Source organism: Podarcis liolepis (genome assembly GCF_965112155.1).
Source record: "Podarcis liolepis genome assembly, chromosome: 1".
In the NCBI taxonomy this organism is placed as follows: Eukaryota; Metazoa; Chordata; class Lepidosauria; order Squamata; family Lacertidae; genus Podarcis; species Podarcis liolepis.
The window spans coordinates 22,893,967-22,913,785 of record NC_139554.1 but is presented as its reverse complement, the minus strand read 5'-3'; the positions used below and the strand labels follow the sequence as shown (position 1 = coordinate 22,913,785).

Here is a 19,819-nt window from a genome sequence, read left to right as displayed (position 1 = left end):
CACTCTGTGCCGGAGTGGGGAGAGGAATGGGGTGGAGGCATCTAAATCCTATGTCAAGGAACAGTGGTTTTTCCAGCCTGCATAAATTATGAAACTTCCATTATAATACATTCTGATTCGTTTAATAATTGAGAAGAAAAATCCCACATTCTCATCACATTCTGAGCTATTGTCTGGTTTTGTAATGATGACAAAAAACTTAAGAAATAAAAAGGAAAGCTGACATTACCAAAATGTTGAATTTTGTGCCCAATTCAGTACACTGAACTGCATGAACATGAAATCACACAACCATGGCAAGAAGTACTGACATACAAATGCAAAATCCACTGTGATGTGAAACTTCCTCTGTTCTTATGTCTGCTTAGTTTCATTTGTTGCATCATTAACAGTAAGCAATTTTAAGAACTGTATGCTAAAGCAACCACACAGATATAAAACGTATGCGACAGAAAGAAGGCACACAACACATATTTTAAGTTTTCTTTATAGTCCATTGGAAAAATTATAGCCATTCTATAAAGTTGGTTTTTCAAGGAAAGTAATGTTTCAAGTGGCCTATAAACTCAACATTAAGATGTGTGAAGAAACCATTTGGAAGTTTATAGATTAGAAGTTCATACACTTGCGATCCCTAACCTATGTTTGCCTTATTTGCAAAAACCCCAATCTACAAAAACAGAGTCAATGAAGAATATTGGGGATATGAAATGTCAAAATGTAACACTTCATTATGAATATAAACTCACGAAACCTTGCCAGAGATTCACCTATGTGGATTTAGAATGCTATCAATAAATATAAACAAAAGGCTTTGTGATTCATTGATTTGGCAGCTTCCAGGCAACTACATATCCGTGATTCAGTCTATACTTACAATTCAAACTGCAGGGCAAAAACTAAGATACACAGGAGAAAAGGCTGTGAGTTCTAATATAGAACTTACACAAAATACCTTTCAATACCAATTATATTATTAACAATGGCAGAAAACTCAAGTTTTATAGAAAAAAAATGACACTTCAAACAGATGTTGTGTCTCAACTTATTTTTCCAAGGTGGCAGGAACCCCTTTCATTACATGTGTCAATACACTGACACACTCAGTATAAACTGTGCAAGACTGTGCAGCAAAATTTACAGAATTCTACTAGTTCTTACGTAGACCTATTTACACATATTTGGAATAAGCATCTTCCTTTTAAGCTTTATACATACGTTCATACTTGGAATCTTCAATCAATTCTGTAAGTATAAGCAGGCATTTCTTAAATATACATTTTGAACCATTAAAGTATTGCATATTTCAACCACACACACCATGAATATACATAGGGAATATCAGGTTGCTTATTAGTGGTCAGTCACTAAATGTTGATATGCAACAAAAAATAAAGGGAAAATGTCCACAAACTCCTTATTGCTGGTTAGTTTTGAGCTTTCATTGTTCTAAGTAGCTACTAGGAGCTAAGAAACTCCAACTGAGGTGTTACCTATTAATAACATTTATGGGGTGTGAATGTTCTTGCACACAAAACAAAAACCCGCAACTATGAAGTCTCAGAGAACTTTAACAGAAGCAACTTCTTTCACAGATACCAGCCCATCCTCCATATTCAAATAAATTGGCTTTGGATTATGCTGAATTTTTGGTCAACACAATTATGATCCTGTTATCTCCAGCATTCCTAAAAAATTGACTTGGTCAGCTCAGCTAATGCCATTTATTTGGGAAACCTCCTACTTGTACTTTATCCTTTCAGAGGATTGTGTTGCAGTACAACCCATTCTGGCTAAAGAGAGGATACTTGACCACATGAACACATTCTAGATCAATACAACACTGGATAATTCAAAGCAAGTTTCCTCCCGCTTTATGAAGGGAAGGCTTTTCCAGACTGAAATGCCACGACTGGGCTCAGTATCTGAACATCAGTTCAAGGACTGGGAACATATGGCCCCAGGCTCCCTCAAAACAAACAGCAGATTGCATTTGTTTCCCCATCATTCCAGGCTCCAGAAGGCGTTGGCTGGAATCAGTGAAGTGATACTTAAATGGACCAGATGCACCCTGGATGCTGTCTGCATCCTGACACTGAGCTGGATTCCTAATGTGCTTGCAGCCCTTTCTAGAGAAGTTGTGTCCTTTTTATATAAAGGCACTCTATGTAACACCTCATTTGTCAAAGAAAGAAACTGCATACATGGTTGGAAAGCCTTGAACTGATTTGTTAAGTTCTCCAATGCTAACCTGTTATTTCACATGTAGATCAGCTTTTTCAATTTGAAAGTTAACTCGGCAAACTAATATAGGAAGGGCTATTTTTCTTGTGATGGTTAGAACATCCAAATATTGCTGGATTAGTTCCAAACTTCACTTTTTAAGGGGCAAGGAGAAAGACACACAAAGCAACTTACAAGCAATTGAAAATGAACAAACAAACAACTTTTTACAAAAGGCCTCTTTGTGGTATATTATATAAACTCAGGGTTTTTTCCCTTTCTCCTTAAAGTGCTTCTATCACTGCCATCCTTGGACCCAGAATTCTCTATTGCTTTAGCAGGTCTTTTAGTACTGCCCCAGCACTAGCATCAGGCGCTACTGGCAAAGGTGTGAAAGTAGGCAAAGCATCAGAAATGGGTTTCATAAGCAGATGTCCTGATCCGCCAGTTCCAAGATTCGTTGGGGTGATGAGAGGGACTGCTGCTGACCGGGGTGCAAGGAATGGATTTGCATCTGGTCTTCTGGTGGTTCCTGAGCCTGTTGGATCTGACAGAAAGTGCAGTAGTAAAATTATTATTATTGTTGTTATTATTATTATTATTATTAGTAGTAGTAGTAGTATTTAAGAAATCATTCTTGCAGGAAAGTCATGGCCTAAAAAGTGTCGTTCTTAGAAAAACACCCTAACATAATGAGACCGTACCCCCATCCATCCACAGGTGCAGGTCATCCACTTGAGTGACCAAGGCAGTGTTCCAATCCCAAAGGTAAATCTGAGAAAACCTAATGCATTGTTTTCCCCTTCCCTCTTTCCAGGGCCCTCTCACCACAGCCTCTTTCAAAGCCAGGAGTACCACTTCTTTCCCCAAGGGGAACCGATTACTGCTGCCACCCAACAAGCTATTAGTTACAGCCAAAGGCTATCATCGTTCCTTTGCACTTTGAACTTTCCTTTGCACTTTCACACCCTTGTGAAAATCATGCAAATAGTAAGCGCGATGGTCTCTGGAAAAGCAACCCCCACCAAAAGATAAATACATTATCAGTTGTGTAGTGAATAATCAGATCAGTGTGGCAAGATTCTGCACACACAAAGATTTCCACCTGGAGAATTGCAAGACCATTTTGTGTGAATGAGACCTTGTAAAGATTTAACTACAAGCCTGTGAACAGAAATGTAGTTTTTCTTCTAAAAGAAGAAGAAGGAAAAAGTCTGTCAGGAGTTAACGTCAAGGTCACGGATAAATCTTTTGCTCACTGAGTGAAACCTTGAAAGAATGTATTTATGTCTGATAACCTATTCTTAATATATAAAAGAAATCTTAAAAACCCAAACAATTCAGGGATATAGAATGGGTGTCTGGTTCTATATGACAATAATCCTGTTCCTGTGTGGACAAAGTCCCTGTGAACATTTCGTCCAGACAAGAAAACTGGGTGACTGCCAAACCAAATATGGCACCTTCAAGCAACGAGTACAAAAGGCATATAAAACATAAATTTATTTAAAAATGTAAACTTTCAAAGATAAGCCTTCAGACTGGAAATTCTCCAGCTTTACTGCAACAATATGAAACCAAACATTCACAACGACTAAAGTTTAGTTTCAAAGTTATATCAAAAACCATATTCTGCAAGGCCTATTTAACTCATCCATCAGCATCATACAGTATTTATTTGTTGCTACATTGCAACCTGGAAATCCAGGTTAAAATTCATGGCCTTGCAGTAAAAGAAATGGTAGAACAGTGGCTTTCAGGTCACACAATGGTTATCGCTTTGCTGTCCCCAGCTGGAACCTTGGCAAGGAGAAAATTCTTCTAATTTTATTTGTCATCCTCCTTACACTGCGCATCCAAATAAATATAAACTTGGAAAGACAACAATCAACAAGTCAACACTCAGATTCAACGTAACATTTTGTGTATTAGGAATATAAAAATACACTACCTGCAATGCTGCTAGAAGGACTAACAGTGGCTTTGCTGATTCCTGTTGATGCTAAAGGTTTCATGTCATGAACAGAGAGTTTTGGTGGGGGAAGAGTTGGACGGGATTCAGTTTCAAGGAACTTCACAAATAGCTCTGAGAAAGACTGAACGGGTGGAGACAAATTAACCCAATACAAACAACATTTCTGGAAATAAATGATATATACCTGGCTCATCTGTTCAAGATGGTGCACAACTATCCTAGTAGCAATATGGTTCTAATTTTAACACAATCGAGTTATTTGACACTGGTTTTAAAATGCAAACACCTTCAAGCCTTCTGCAAGTGTAACAATGACCTAGGTTGATAGCAATTATAATATGGAAGTCCTGCATTTTCTATACAAAAGCAGACAATGGAAAATACTTACACTGTTGAAAATTGAGTGATGGGTTGGTCTCAGAGGTGTGTTGGGGACACTCTTTGATCCAGCACCTCCTCCACCAAACCACCCAGTCACCCATCGAGTAACACCTTTTTGATCTTCTGACAGCAACTAGAGAGCAAATTAAAACAAAAAGAAAAGGTTACAACCCACACCTACTTCTAACACTTAGTATCAAACAGAATCTTTACTTCAATTTTATTAATGAACAAACCAACCAAAGTTTGTTTATAAAATTTACTTGTGTAAAAATTTCAGCCAGAACAAAAACTATATACACCGAGAAAGCTAGTTTCAAACAGACAATATGGACACGTATGTAAGAATTTAAGCCACACCATCAACATCAACATATGTAGTCCTTTGGTGAATATTTGCGTGTTTGAATGGATTTTATATTATTAAAATAATGGTAAACATTGTAACATGTTTGGAAAATATAGAACTTGTTCCATTCCAGAATGGTAGATGACTGGTTGTCCTTGGGGCCTAGCCCAGCAAAAGAAGAAAGCATGCTAGTGTATTGATATTGCAGGAGAGGAGGAAAATAGCAATGAGACGTATCAGAACTACCTGTTCTAATTCTTCCTTTTTTATTCCCAGGATACTTCCCATCAGCCTTAGCACTTCATGACGTTTATTCTTTGGGGTGTGGAAATGTCCAACGAAGAGATTCCTCATCAAGACTCTACCAAAGGGGACACAAAAGCAGTCAAAATATTGCTTGGCATTGCTAGTAACAGAGAAAAGTGAGGGTGGAGCACCTTTTGCACTCCAAAGCTTTGCTTATGGCACACTATCATCCTGATGATTCATCTGTACAAAGACCATGAGGGGAGCCCAGTTGAAGAACCATCTCAGCCCCAGTGACAAAGGAAAAGGTAAAGGCATAAAGCGGACAGGCAAGTTAAACACCTGTGCGAAAAGGTAAGTCAAGTTAAGCATGCGTGTGAGGAAAAGGTAAGTACTGCCCAGATATTTAATTCATTAATCATCAGCTGAAGTTGTAATGAGGCCATCTTGTGCTAGGAGCTAAATCCCAAGGGAATTTATGGGTCAGGAACCTTATGGGATATAGTTCCGTAGAAACAGTTTTCACAAACTGCGGTGGCAGGGAATCCTTGTGTGACTGTAGTAAACATCAGCCAGAAACCTAGATTAAAACCTTTATTTTGGAAAGGGGGTGAAAACTAATATATAGTCCTATGCTGACGCTATGGCACAAGGCTGAACTGAATATCTCTCTTTATTCTCAGGGGTGTACTTAGGGTTGGTTAGGTTGGCCCCCACCAAGGGTGCAGGCCAGGTGTGTGTGTATGTGTGAGTGTGAGTGTGTATGCAAAATTCACATCTCTCAACTCTGGTTCCGAGTGGCTAGGTGCCCACCCGCCATCTGTGCCTTCCCAGGTCAATCCTCCGCTGCTCTGGGCGGCTGGACAAGGCATGAAGACTCCTCTGGGTGACTCGGTGGAGGACGTTGCAACAGCCCTGCAGGGGGCCCTCCCCAATTAGCCAGGTGTTGCTATTAGAAGTGTGAGTGGAGTGTTCAGAAGGGCTCAGAGGGAAGAAAGATGGAGAGAGCCAGGGAGAGTTGCAGGAGAAAAAGGGAGGGAGGGGGGGGACAAGGGCTTTTCTTCCCACCCCCAGCATTTTAAAAAACCCCGGGACAGCGGAGGACTTCTCCGCTGTCCGGGGCGATGTAAAAGCCCCTGGGAAGGCAGGCAGGGGGGACAAAGACTTTTGCCCCCCGCCTGCCTTCAAAAGCCGTCCGGGAAGGCAGGCAGGGGGGAGCAAAGACTTTCGCCCCCGCCCGCCTTCAGAAGAGGTCCTGGACCTCTTCTGAAGGCGGGCGGGGGCGAAAGTCTTTGCCCCCCCGCCTGCCTTCAAAAGCTCTCCCGGGAAGGCAGGCAGGGGGGAGCAAAGACTTTCGCCCCCCGCCCGCCTTCAGAAGAGGTCCTCAGAAGAGGTTCCCTATGGGCTTGCTTCGCAAGACGAAAGCCCATAGGGAAATCTCCGGGGACCTCTTTTAAATGCTGGTGGTGGGGAGCAAAGCCTTTCCCCCCCTCTGGCCTTCAGAAGAGGTCCAGGAAGGCGGGCGGGGGGCGAAAGTCTTTGCTCCCCCCCGCCTGCCTTCAAAAGCCGTCCGCGATAGCGGGAAGCTCTTCCCTGCTATCCCGGACTGCTTTTAAAATGCTGGCGGTGGGGAGCAAAGCCTTTCGGCCCCCGCCGGCCTTCCTGGACCTCTTCTGAAGGCCAGAGGGGGGGAAAGGCTTTGCTCCCCACCACCAGCATTTAAAACAGGTCCCCGGAGATTTCCCTATGGGCTTTCGTCTTGCGAAGCAAGCCCATAGGGAAATTCGTCTTGCGAAGCGCCTCCAAAACAGAAAACCCTTTCGTCTTGCGGGTTTTCCGTCTTGCGAGGCATTCGTCTTGCGGGGTACCACTGTAACATTAAACTAACTTTTACTCACATTAGACCCATTAAACTTAATGAACTGAGCTTAGTCATGTTCATTAATTTCAGTGAGTCTACTCTAAGTAAAACTTAATTGAATAACCACCCAGCCTGTTTTAAACCATATCAGATGCCGCCACAGCCATTATTTTACTGTGCAAAGCTTGTACTTCTCCAAATAACTTCAAATTAAAAACACTTAAAAATCACTCACTTGTCCACTTTTCCTTCTGTGCTGTTTATGAGGTTCATTAGCTTATTCTGTGCATCTTCTAACATTTCTTGTTTGAGTTCACCTACAGGGGGGAAAAAACTTTTGCTATAATAATTTTATAAACAAAACTGATGTACTCATTAGGGGTCCTAGCGGAAGAGTTTCTCAAAAATATGTGCTGTGCAAATATGAGTTTAGCTTCCCTTTTATCCATTCTGCTGAAAAATCATGGGTCAAAACTCTATCCTATTTTTCCATCCTAAAATGGCAAAAACTGAGATTTTACAATGGATCGTGTTCCCTAGCTTTTGCTGATACAATAAAAGCAAGGCAAGGATTATAATGATGCCTTTTTGCTTTTTACAGTTTGAAGCAATCTGTCCAAATTTCTACCCAATGAAAAGGATTGTAAATTGGCACAGAGGAAATACTACGCAAGAGTTGTTTCAGAGAAGGGCGATACATGTGGAAAAAGCTTTACTTTTCAATTTGTGTTAAAATACCTGTCACATTACCCTGACATAGGCTGTGTTCCCAAGTCACTTCAAATGATTTTAACTATGGCTTAATGCAAAATGAGCGGTGTGCTGGTACACACTACTCAAAAGCTTCTACTCTGTTGCTCCCTGGCTCTTGGCCATGCTAACAACAAACCAAGGTTTGGGAGTTGTTGCTCACAGGGCAGCATGGCCAGGAATGGGGAAAAGCAAAGCAGGAGTTCTGAACATCAGCATGATGCTTGTCCATTTTAACCCACAGTTAGACACTGTGATTTAATGCAACATGCGAACTGAGCCACTGAGTGGAAGAAGTCAGGGGCAGCAGGACAAATCTAAAACACATGGCTAAGGACACATTCCATGCAACCTTATTTTATTTATTTCACAAAATTTATACACTGTTCGATTTTTAGAAAAAAGCAACCCTCAAAGCAGTTTACGGAGAGTGTTAAGTAAGATAAATCTGGGCTTAATAAACCAGTATATATTTGAGCTCCACGCACAGCCTCTTTGTTCCTCTATTCATACAAGCAAGGAAATAAGCCAGGAAGCCACAATGAACAATAGCTTTACATTAAGTCCAAACAGGGAACTATGGCTAATGGCATCCAAACAAGCTAGTGTACAAAATCATGGTTTAAAATGGACTTCTGCAAATTGGTTTAACATAGCTCCCATATCAGACTGCATGAGAAGCTGTGGAGAACTGCGGCTTCCTACCTAGTTTCCCTCTCACCCAACGGGACTGTGCGTGGGTGCACAGAAATCTTGCCCATCCTGGTTGAATAAGCTAGGATTTGATAATTCAAACAGTCATTGTGAGTACATGTTGAATTTTTGTTTAAATAGGTCTGGTGGACTACATATCTTTTTTAAAAAAAGATATTTATTTTTGAAAGTTTCTTTTACAAACTACATTTACACCTATGATTCAAGATTCACCATTTGAGAAGATAAGATTATAAGGATCAACAGCCATTTGGCAGTATTTAATAAATTCTTTGGGCAACTATATAAGAAGGAAGCTTTAAAATGAACTGATTGGTGTCCCAACTAACTCACCCCAACAATGTCTGCTTGCGCAATGGAACTCCCCCACCTTCACATGCAAACTGTATCCTCCCCAAACCCGCTCTGGAAGGTTGTGAGAAACCCCAGAACAGTTTTAGGGAGCATGAGGACAAGTTCTGTTACACAAGTGGAAATTCTTGTGCTGATGGAATGAGTTACTTGGATACTACCCACCGGATGTGCAATTAAAGAATAAAAAAATAGGCAATGCCAATTTTAGCTAATGCTAGGATAGTCAGATGGAAATGAAGTACTCAATCACCCCTCTGTCTTTTCTTTGATATAAATAAAACTACAAAAGTAAAACCAGACTGGTGTATCAGACTAGGACTGCAGAGATTCAAGTTTAAATCTGTATTTGGCTATGAAGACCTCACTGAATGACCTGGGACCACCTTCTATCTTTCAGCCCAACCTACATCACAGGGATGCTGCGACGATAAAAGGAGGTGGGAGAATCATGCCCAGTACCTCAAGCTGTTTGGAAGTAAGGATGAATATAAATGAAACAAAAGAAAAAGAAAAAGATGTATTGGTAAATTATTGCTTTTATAAATGATATAATACAGTATTCAGTTTGATATTATACATCTACGATTAATTGCTAGGCTGAATCCCCGCCTTAGCTGTGAACTCCAAGCACCTTTTCTCCACTACTGGCTAATTTTGCCATAATATCTGTTTCTGAATATAATATGATGCAGGACAGAATAGAGCCAACATTCAGCATGGGCTTCCGTAGACGAGATATTTACAGTGTTCTCCTGTAATCTGTTAACCATTTATGGAAATTCAAAAACCTGCATCTGGTCTTTCTTATGTTTTTCCATTAATATAATTTGTCCTGCCAAAACAATCCATTTAAAAAGCCTTCAGCAGCTTGGGCCAACAAATCTGTGTCTGGGAATGTATCTGGCCACTGTTCAACAGGACATTATATGTTTTCTTGTATAAATAAGATCTTTTTAATTCAGTCTCCTTTTTTTATACTAGCATTCGTCATGTCTGATGGTTGGGGGGGAGGGAAGGAGAGCTCCAATCCCATCCCCAACCCAACTCAATATGCACCACCACCCTGAATTCATACTGTTAGTGTGCATTAGAGCAGGGGTAGGCAGACTTTAGGCCTGTAAAATATCCTCTTTTTTAACAGAAACTCAAGATCTAGCAGGCAAAGCCAGGTACAAGAGACACAGAGTTAGAACAGAGTGCCCCCAAGAACATTCTGAGCATAGGAATTTGTTTTCGGTACCCAGACTGAACTGAGCTCATAGTCCTTCCTTTCACATAAAAGTCTGCTCCTGGTTACCCCTAGTTTTCTTCATTTCAGCATCGTTATTTAAAGAGGGAAATGTGCCTGCTGTCCCCAACTGCTAAACAACTGAGAGTCAGAAATCCTTACTAATCTATCAAATCACTGAGAGATCTACCAAGAGGTCCTGATCTACTATGTTCTCCATCCTTCCTTCTGCAGACATTCTCTCTTGTCTGTATGGCTCTCCTTGTGGCACAATTCCCAAAATGTTGACTATTACTGCTAAGCTAGCTACCCGGGAAAAAATTATTCAACCCTCCCCAATCCTTACCCCCCCTTCATTCCACAAATGGTAAAGATGGTCTCCATCTGCAACTTCTTCTACCTACTACATTGACAGCCATTTAAAAAAGAAAGAATGCTAGAGTGAAAAGTAAGAGATGCAGAATTCTTCTTTCCCCAGCCCTCTCATCCATCTGAAGCCACTGCTACAAGCATAGTCAAACCTAGTTCTAGCTCCTGTTCAACTCAAACTGACCAAGAATGCTAATAAGGATAGATACGTCCAATTAAATAATGCTCTTCCCTTCTGGCAGATGGCAGCTGCTGACAGGCAGATTAGGAAGAGAATTTCCCCTTCCCCTATTGCTGTGCTGTCTTCTTCCATCATCAGTGGGGTAGTTTTGCCCCTGCCCAATGCAGTGCTTTACTTTTCTCTGGAAGGAACAAATTTACAAAGAACGAAACATTCAGATTCTTTGCCTCCCTTTAGACTGAAGACCTTTTACTTTCTTATAGAACGCAGTAGCACCATGGAGAATCCTCAGTGCTTATCTGCATAACGCTTCCCAGTGTCCTATTTCTCATTCACATTAGGGTAATGCAAGGTCTGACAAAAGAATGATATAGGAGATGCTGGGGCCTCGAAGGTTAATGGGCGACACTCTTCTTGTGGCTTTTGAATTCTAAACTTAAATTAACAGGGGTCTCCTCCTACTAAATGGGTACAGAACAGCACCTGGATATTGGACTGATCAAAAGATTTGGTTCATTGCTCAGGCAGATAATCGTGTTGTATGTTTAAAACTTTTAAGTTTATCAGCACAAAAGTGTTTTGGCTTCGCCCGACTCTACATAATTTAATGACTTGCTTGGAGAAGGGCTTGGTGTATTTTAATTCAAACGATACTTTCAGTTTTTTCAAAAGCTACTCAATCTATTCCTTGCAGATCCCTGCAGTAAGATGGAGTGATGTGTAGTACTAGGCAGCAACATTTACCATGGGTGACTCTTTGGGTTCCAGTTGGAAGATGCCTGCTGGTATATAGCAAATGGATCATAGGAACTGTTTTGCCAGTATTTGCCCCCAGTTGCTGCAGGGCTAGGGCACAATCTTCATTCCTGCCCTTGTTAACAAATGGCATCATAATGGTATAAAAAAAGCTGCTACCGACAAAGTTACCGTATTTTTCGCTCTATAACACGCAGATTTTTTCTCCTAAAAAGGAAGGGGAAATGTCTGTGCGTGTTATGCAGCGAATGTGTGGTCCCTGGAGCCGAAAAATAAGGCAAAAATCAAACCGCGCTTCAGGGAGAAGGGAGCTCCGTGAGAGAGAAAGCTGTTGCTTTCCTGCATTCTGCCTCAGGGTCTTACTGCCCACCCTGCTCTGTTTCGTTGCTGTGTTTGCTCAAACGGAGCAAAGAGCAGGGAAAGCCCCTCCCCTCCAGGCAAGAAGAGAGGAAAGCAGAGCGTCGCTCTATCCTGTCCCTGCTCCGGAGGGAACAATGTATGTGAAGGGAAGAGAGATTACAGGTTCGGCTTAAAATTCTGATTTGACTTCCTGCTTTTTGTTTTTGGAGACACACAGCATTCAAATATGCTTTCTTCCATTTAAAAGGATGAAATCCTTAAACAGTGGCTGGCTTGTGTGGGTGGGTGGGGGGAAACTTTTGCCTTCCTTTCCTCACGTTATAGCCCTCTCCTGCATTCTTAGCCTTCTGTGTTTTTCCTTCCCTCCCCACTTAAAATGTGGTTACAAAGCATGGATCCACATGGATCCTCAGGATCTTTGCATTGGGTCACCCCAAATTCACCATCAGAGCACACAGCATGTCCATGGCTACAGCCTGTCCCCCCCCCCCAAAAAAAATCACGCACCCACTGTTGCCTGGGGCTGCAATGGTGCAAAAACGTGGTTACAAAGCATGGATCCACAGGGATTCTCAGGATTTTTGCATTGGGTCACCCCAAATTCACCATCAGATCACATGTCTGTGGCCACAGCATGAAGCACAAAAATGATACGTCCACTGTTTCATTCAGAATATTTTTTCCCTTGTTTACCTCCTCTAAAAACGATGTGCGTGTTATGGTCAGGTGCGTGTTATAGAGCGAAAAATACGGTATTTCACTGAATATTTGACCAGCCAGTCAATTTAGTTCACTATCTGATTACAGCAAGAAGTTGTGTGTGCCAATTGCAACAGGGCATTTCAAAAGGTAAAAAGGGGGAATAAACATGGAGCACTTTGATATTTGGTTGCAGGATGCAGTGACATTATCCTACTTCAGCTATAAAAATCCAGACTGCAGTCACACAGCTGGAATTTAGGGCAATGTTTATATAATCAAGGGGTAAATATAATAGTTTTATTGCAATGTGGCGGCTGATTTGCCATGGCCAAATTTCTTTACACCCTCAATAGATGAGGAAGGTGAAGTCTTTTAGTCTGTTAAAAAAAAACTTCAAACATAAGATGAATCCTCTAAGAGCTTTTATATCTTTTGAGATTCCTTGCCTAACTGGGAAGCATGATTTTAAAAAGTCTTTAAAAATTACAGTTACATTTTTCTCCCAGCCCCCCCCCCACAACAAAGAACAAAGAAAACAACCAGACAATGCAGCAGAGAGAAGACTGGTGTGACCTGGAGGATATTCTCTCCTGAAGACATTCCAAATTCAGCACCTCAACCATCTCAACACTGATTACAAATATAAAATTTGGAGCATCTGCAAAGGTCATCAGCCCTGAGCCATCAAGAATAACGTAGACGTGGGTGGCGCTGTTGGTTAAACCACAGAGTCTAGGACTTGCCGATCGGAAGGTCGGCGGTTCGAATCCCTGTGATGGGGTGAGCTCCCGTTGCTCGGTCCCTGCTCCTGCCAACCTAGCAGTTTGAAAGCACGTTAAAGTGCAAGTAGATAAATAGGTACCGCTCCGACGGGAAGGTAAATGGCGTTTCCGTGCGCTGCTCTGGTTCGCCAGAAGCGGCTTAGTCATGCTGGCCACATGACCCGAAAGCTGTACGCTGACTCCCTTGGCCAATAAAGCGAGATGAGCACCGCAACCCCAGAGTCGGTCACGACTGGACCTAATGGTCAGGGGACCCTTTACCTTTACCTTTAAAACTGAAACGAAGATCAATTGCTTAACACTCTCACCCAGCTTAACAGATACTGTTAGCAGCAGCATTTCTGCACAGCCTTGCTCACAGGACTGATGTGATTTGCATGGGGACTACCTTGCGTGAATCAGTCTCCAGAAATGTGCACAAGTGCTGCTACCCTTAGATCGTGCCTTGTTACTCCGAGACATTCAAAAGAGCAGGCCACAGGGACCTGACAGAACTCCAAGGACTATTTTTGCAAATCCAATGGTTAATGGAGCATCACGTTAAAAGAAAAAGGTAACTCCCCATAACATGAAGGCCAGAAGGGAGACACAATTATAGATTTGCATGATGAAGGATCCATAGGGTTTGGCAGTATGTTTGGATTGGCTGATTATATTCTCCAGCACCTATTATGAGAAGGGTCTATTAAGGCACAACTAAGTTACAAATAATTTTCCCACAAAAAGAGCCTTAATTATGTTTTGCTAAAAAAGAAGTCCCTATTAATACCATTGGCCTGTCCTATCAAGAAACCATTAATCTTAAACTGGCTTATATTTCATTTCAAATTCTGTCACAAGGCAAAAACAATTACCGCTTTCTTTGTTAAAAAAGAAAGAAAAAAGGTTTCTCCTGGCAAATCCTTCTACTGTCTGGCCAAGTTGAGTGTTAAAGAAAATACATTACAAAAACATTTAATCAAAACTTTGGCGTTCTTACCGCCCCCACCCCACCCCCGGCCAAGGAAGCTTACATTGTAAGCAAACCCAACATGAGATTCTGTAGATGGGATTTGTGCGTACAAGGCACAGCAGGGAAGGAGGGCACCTTAATTTTACAATTTACATTCTTGTTGGCACGTGAGTGAATTTGTAAGCAAATCAGAGACTCTAATTGTTTTTGGAAAAGCGAATTCATGAGCCCTCTCCAGGGAAAAACAGCATTTAACTTCACTGTGGCTCCACACTACTTAGTAACATAGCACACACATACACACGACTAAACAACCAAACAACAACAAAACACACATATATAGCTTATATGCCAAAAGAGCTTCTGTTGTTGTTGTTTAGTTGTGTCCGACTCTTTGTGACCCCATGGGCCAGAGCACGCCAGGCACTCCTGTCTTCCACTGCCTCCTGCAGTTTGGTCAAACTCATGTTGGTAGCTTCAAGAGCACTGTCCAACCATCTCATCCTCTGTCGCCCCCTTCTCCTTGTGCCCTCCCTCTTTCACAACATCAGGGTCTTTTCCAGGGAGTCTTCTCTTCTCATGAGGTGGCCAAAGTATTGGAGCCTCAGCTTCAGGATCTGTCCTTCCAGTGAGCACTCAGGGCTGATTTCCTTCAGAATGGATAGGTTTGATCTTCTTGCAGTCCATGATTCAAAAGCATCAATTCTTCGGTGATCAGCCTTCTTTATGGTCCAGTTCTCACTTCCATACATCACTACTGGGAAAACCATGGCTTTAACTATACAGTGGTGCCTCGCAAGACGAAAAGAATCCGTTCTGTGATTCTCTTCGTCTAGCAGTTTTTTTGTCTTGCAAAGCAAGCCCATTGACGGATTAGCGGATTAGCGCTATTAGCGGCTTTTAGCGGCTTATCGGATCAGCTGATAAGTGGCTTAGCGACTTAGAAAAGGGGGGGGAGGAAAAAACCCCGCAGGAACTCGCAAGACATTTTCGTCTTGCAAAGCAAGCCCATAGGAGATTCGTTGTGCGAAGCACCTCCAAAACGGAAAACTCTTTCGTCTAGCGAGTTTTCAATCTTGTGAGGCATTCGTCTTGCGGGGCACCACTGTACAGACCTTTGTCGGCAAGGTGATGTCTCTGCTTTTTAAGATGCTGTCTAGGTTTGCCATTGCTTTTCTCCCAAGAAGCAGGCATCTTTTAATTTCGTGGCTGCTGTCACCATCTGCAGTGATCATGGAGCCCAAGAAAGTAAAATCTCTCACTGCTTCCATTTCTTTCCCTTCTATTTGCCAGGAGGTGATGGAACCAGTGGCCATGATCTTAGTTTTTTTGATGTTGAGCTTCAGACCATATTTTGCGCTCTCCTCTTTCACCCTCATTAAAAGATTCTTTAATTCCTCCTCACTTTCTGTCATCAAGGTTGTGTTATCTGCATATGTGAGGTTTTTGATATTTCTTCCGGCAATCTTAATTCTGGCTTGGGATTCATCCAGCCCAGCCTTTTGCATGATGAATTCTGCATAAACGTTAAATAAACAGGGAGACAATATACAGCCTTGTCGTACTCCTTTCCCAATTTTGAACCAATCAGTTGTTCCTTATCCAGTTCTAACTGTAGCTTCTTGTCCCACATAGAGATTTCTCAAGAGACAGATGAGGTGATCAGGCACTCCTATTTCTTTAAGAACTTGCCATAGTTTGCTGTGGTCGACACAGTCAAAGGCTTTTGCATAGTCAATGAAGCAGAAGTAGATGTTTTTCTGGAACTCTCTAGCTTTCTCCATAATCCAGTGCATATTTGCAATTTGGTCTCTGGTTCCTCTGCCCCTTCGAAATCCAGCTTGCACTTCTGGGAGTTCTCGGTCCACATACTGCTTAAGCCTTCCTTGTAGAATTTTAAGCATAACCTTGCTAGTGTGTGAAATGAGTGCAATTGTGCGGTAGTTGAAGCATTCTTTGGCACTGCCCTTCTTTGGCAAGGCAGTGAACCATGAAATGGCTTCTACACTAGGCTTTAAGATGTTGAAAACATTTTTGTGCATATTAGCTCAGTAATATTTGCAACTCTGTAAGGTAGGCCATTTATTATTCTCCCCATATATCTCCTATTTCGATTCTGCACATGGTTCGTTCAAAAAAAGGCCCATGATATTCCATTGCTGTTTGGCCAAGACAAATATGACATCTCTGGAATATAGTCCACTGTTGTTATCAGGGACTGCACATGTTCAAGTGAATATAGCTAAGGAAATATATAATAATAATTTATTATTTATACCCCGCCCATCCAGGGAAACTGGAAAAACGAGAGCCAAACCAGAGACCGCAAATCAGGTGACGTCATGGCAGGTCGTCAGTCTCTGTTCACACACACAACACAGCATGTGAATACCCCAAGGCAGCAGTTCACCATCCCTTCTCTACAATTACACATTCTTCCAGTATGCTCATTCTGACAAGGGCACTTTTTTCTCTCTGGGAATGTTGGTCCCATTGGGGAACCTTCCACCTTCTAGGCAGGTATTAGTTGAACCACTTGCAATTTAGTTACATGACTGATTTAAAACTTTGAAATCTCTTAACATGAGGAATATAGGATAATATAGATCCAAAGCCATGTGTGATTGGAAAAGGCACTTCCTTTGTGCAGTGTTCTCCATGCTGCCTACCATTCCAACTCCTGGGGTCTCAATCCCATGTCATTTCAGAGGCACCCTTGGCCTGCAAAAGCATATTTCTAGGGGGCACAGGAGGCTGCAGTGGAAAACTGGAACGCCACTGGTGTTTTCCTAGATTGAACCACCAACTAGCTAAAAGTTCACCCTTGCAATATTGTTGAATTTCTGGCAAACTTTTCTGTTGAGTAGTTCAGAGTAACATTTATGTTCGGGTGCACACAAAAATGGCTACATACGTATATGTCTATTTACATGTATAAGTATATGTATATAATTACAGGTAGGTAGCCGTGTTGGTGTGCCATAGTTGAAACAAAATAAAAAAAAATCCTTCCAGTAGCACCTTAGAGACCAACCAAGTTTGTTATTGGTATGAGCTTTCTTCAGATAAGTGTGCATGCACACGAAAGCTCATACCAATAACAAACTTACCGTAGTTGGTCTCGAAGGTGCTACTGGAAGGAATTTTTTATTATGTATATGTATATCTATATGATATAGAGCTGCATTTGGAACTCCAACTGCTGGGTAAACCTACTCAATCTGGCTTCTATTGTTCCCCAGCCCCCCACCATCTAGTACACCACCCAAAATTGATCTACTTTTGCCTAGCTTGTATTTGTTCTTTCTCCCACCTGCCCAGGAAGCCGTGTGTTTTACCCTACGACCGAGAGAGACCCGGTAAGCAGCTGTCTTTAGTATCTCCAGAGCTGCAGAATAAAAACTGGTGAGGGGGGGTGAAACCACTTGTCTGCATTTGGCAAAAGTCTAAGGGCTGCATCCAATGGGGTTCCACTGGTACAAGATTGACATTTCCTTTCCTCCCACCCCAAATCTGCTCCAGAGGGCCCCCCATACCCTCTAGAGTTGATTTTGAGGGCGCATGGGAGGTTGAAGGGGATGAAAGATGAAGAAGCTCCATTGCATGCAGCACAGTCCAATGCACCAGTGGAGCTGCAGTGCTAATGGAATGTGAGAGAAGGAAGCAGACATTCAAATGAGGCTCTGCTAGGTGTTATGCAGGCTTCAGTTTGCACCAAGGCCTCCTGTTTACCATCTAGCCTGATGAAGAATTCTGGAGGTCTCGAAAGCTTGCACACTGTTTTGTGACATTTTTGCCGGCCTAGTAAAAGGCACTGCCACCAAAATGGATTTTATAATTTTTTCTTATAGGCCAACACAGATATCTTCCGGTTTTGGTGCATTGCGACCAAGTTCTGTTACCTTGTTTTTTAAGGTCCTCAATTTGATCCTCTTTAAGATCTAGCTGCTCTGCTAGCCTTGATGCAGATTCTAATGCTGTGTTTGCTTCCTCCAGGTTTTCCTGTAAGATGAGGTAGATCATTCATAGCAACCATATACTGCAATAACTATGCTATCAATACAGCACAACAGAGTTTAAAATCAGGCTAGCCAAATGGATTAAACACATACATACTAGTATAACTTAGGTCACACTTTTTAAAGTTTTCTTTAAGCATTATATTCCTTGAGTGATGCCACCAAAATGGGTGAATTCTTACTCTATGTGATTAATAGAGCAGAATGTAATTTCTGGGTCTTGTATTCTACACCTGCTGGGATGGCCTTAAATAGTTCACTTCACCTCACTGCATGGCAGGGCTGACCCTTGATTTATATAAAATTGTGACTGCAGTTTGATTTACTGCAGGTCTACCACCGATTTGCAAACTCTCAAGGCATACACCTTTGCAAAAATCATGTTCCTCACCTATGGGAAGAATTTTGGTTGGTCTTGGCTTGCAGAAAATATTTAACGACATGATCAGGCAGATTCTATTCCTCTCTCAAATCCTTTCCCCCCATTATTTCCTCATACCTTTCTATAGCAATAATCTAGTATCTTATTTCTGCTGCCTTCCACCCTTTCCCATCTGTCCGCTGCTGCTGTGGTTGTTTGCCATGCCAGTTAAAAGAAATGAGGCTGCATTATAGAACCATTTCAACATTACCTGCAACGAAACTACTTTATCTTCTAGTTGCTCTACTTTTTTCTTCCATTCTTCAGTCTGCCTTTGGTGTTTCTGTAGCTCAGCTGAATACATAGCTTTCTCTTCTAAAAATAAAATATGTACACTTTTACTTTTATATATATATGTGTGTGTGTGTGTGTGTGTGTGTGTTTTAAAAAACAAAAACCTAATTATGAAGAGCAGATATCTGGGAGAATATCTCAGTTTTATCACCAAAATACTATTAAGTATATTTTTTAAATAAGCTAGTATGAATGCACTCTTATTTCTGGAGGAGTTAACTTACCTTGCTGAAACTGCTCTAGCACCATCTGCAGGTTGGCCAGGGACACAGCATACTGTTTCACTTGGTCCTGAGAAATTGTTAGCTGCATGACAGTTTCATCTCTCTGCCTGGTAACAAAGTTCAGCTGTTCTTGCAAGGATTCCACCTGCATGCTAGCCTGGTGGCTTGAAGTAAAATATGTAAAATCAACCAGGTTATTTTAAAAACACACACCAAAAAACCTTAACTTCTGCTGCCCCTGGATCTTTCAGGGGTCTGGATATCTGGCACTTGTCACCTCGGCTTCAAAATATAAACATGAAATCAGTTCCTGCAGATATTCTTTGCAGGAAGAAGAGTTTACACTTTTCTTCTATCTTTCAAAAAAGGTTTTAAAAAGTTAATCAAATTTTGTTGAAACTACTCTCTTCTGGAAGCAATTCTAGTTATATACAGGTATTTCATTCTCTTCAGACTTAATATAACCCAGGGGAAAAGAGGGATTAAAGTGACACACGCAACAGAAATGCCAGTTTTTATAGGCAGATATTAAATAAATGATGGGACGTGGGTGGCGCTGTGGGTTAAACCACAGAGCCTAGGACTTGCCGATCAGAAGGTTGGCAGTTCAAATCCCTGCGACAGAGTGAGCTCCCGTTGCTCGGTCCCTGCTCCTGCCAACCTAGCAGTTCAAAAGCA

The 19,819-nt window shown here is 41.7% G+C and overlaps 1 protein-coding gene across 1 annotated transcript in view; it reads right to left on the bottom strand.

The window, feature by feature from the left end:
* Positions 1 to 471: 471 nt before the first annotated feature.
* Positions 472 to 19,819, bottom strand: part of TRIP11 (thyroid hormone receptor interactor 11) — a 37,426-nt gene continuing 18,078 nt past the window's right edge. Inside the window, exons 13-20 of the mRNA XM_083500788.1 lie at positions 19,142 to 19,305; positions 18,835 to 18,938; positions 18,086 to 18,185; positions 7,271 to 7,352; positions 5,175 to 5,289; positions 4,587 to 4,712; positions 4,175 to 4,319; positions 472 to 2,770 (exon numbers count right to left, since the gene is read on the bottom strand). Of these exons, the coding sequence (XP_083356914.1) occupies positions 2,550 to 2,770; positions 4,175 to 4,319; positions 4,587 to 4,712; positions 5,175 to 5,289; positions 7,271 to 7,352; positions 18,086 to 18,185; positions 18,835 to 18,938; positions 19,142 to 19,305 (1,057 nt within the window). The 3' untranslated portion in view covers positions 472 to 2,549. The remainder of the gene's footprint in view (positions 2,771 to 4,174; positions 4,320 to 4,586; positions 4,713 to 5,174; positions 5,290 to 7,270; positions 7,353 to 18,085; positions 18,186 to 18,834; positions 18,939 to 19,141; positions 19,306 to 19,819) is intronic.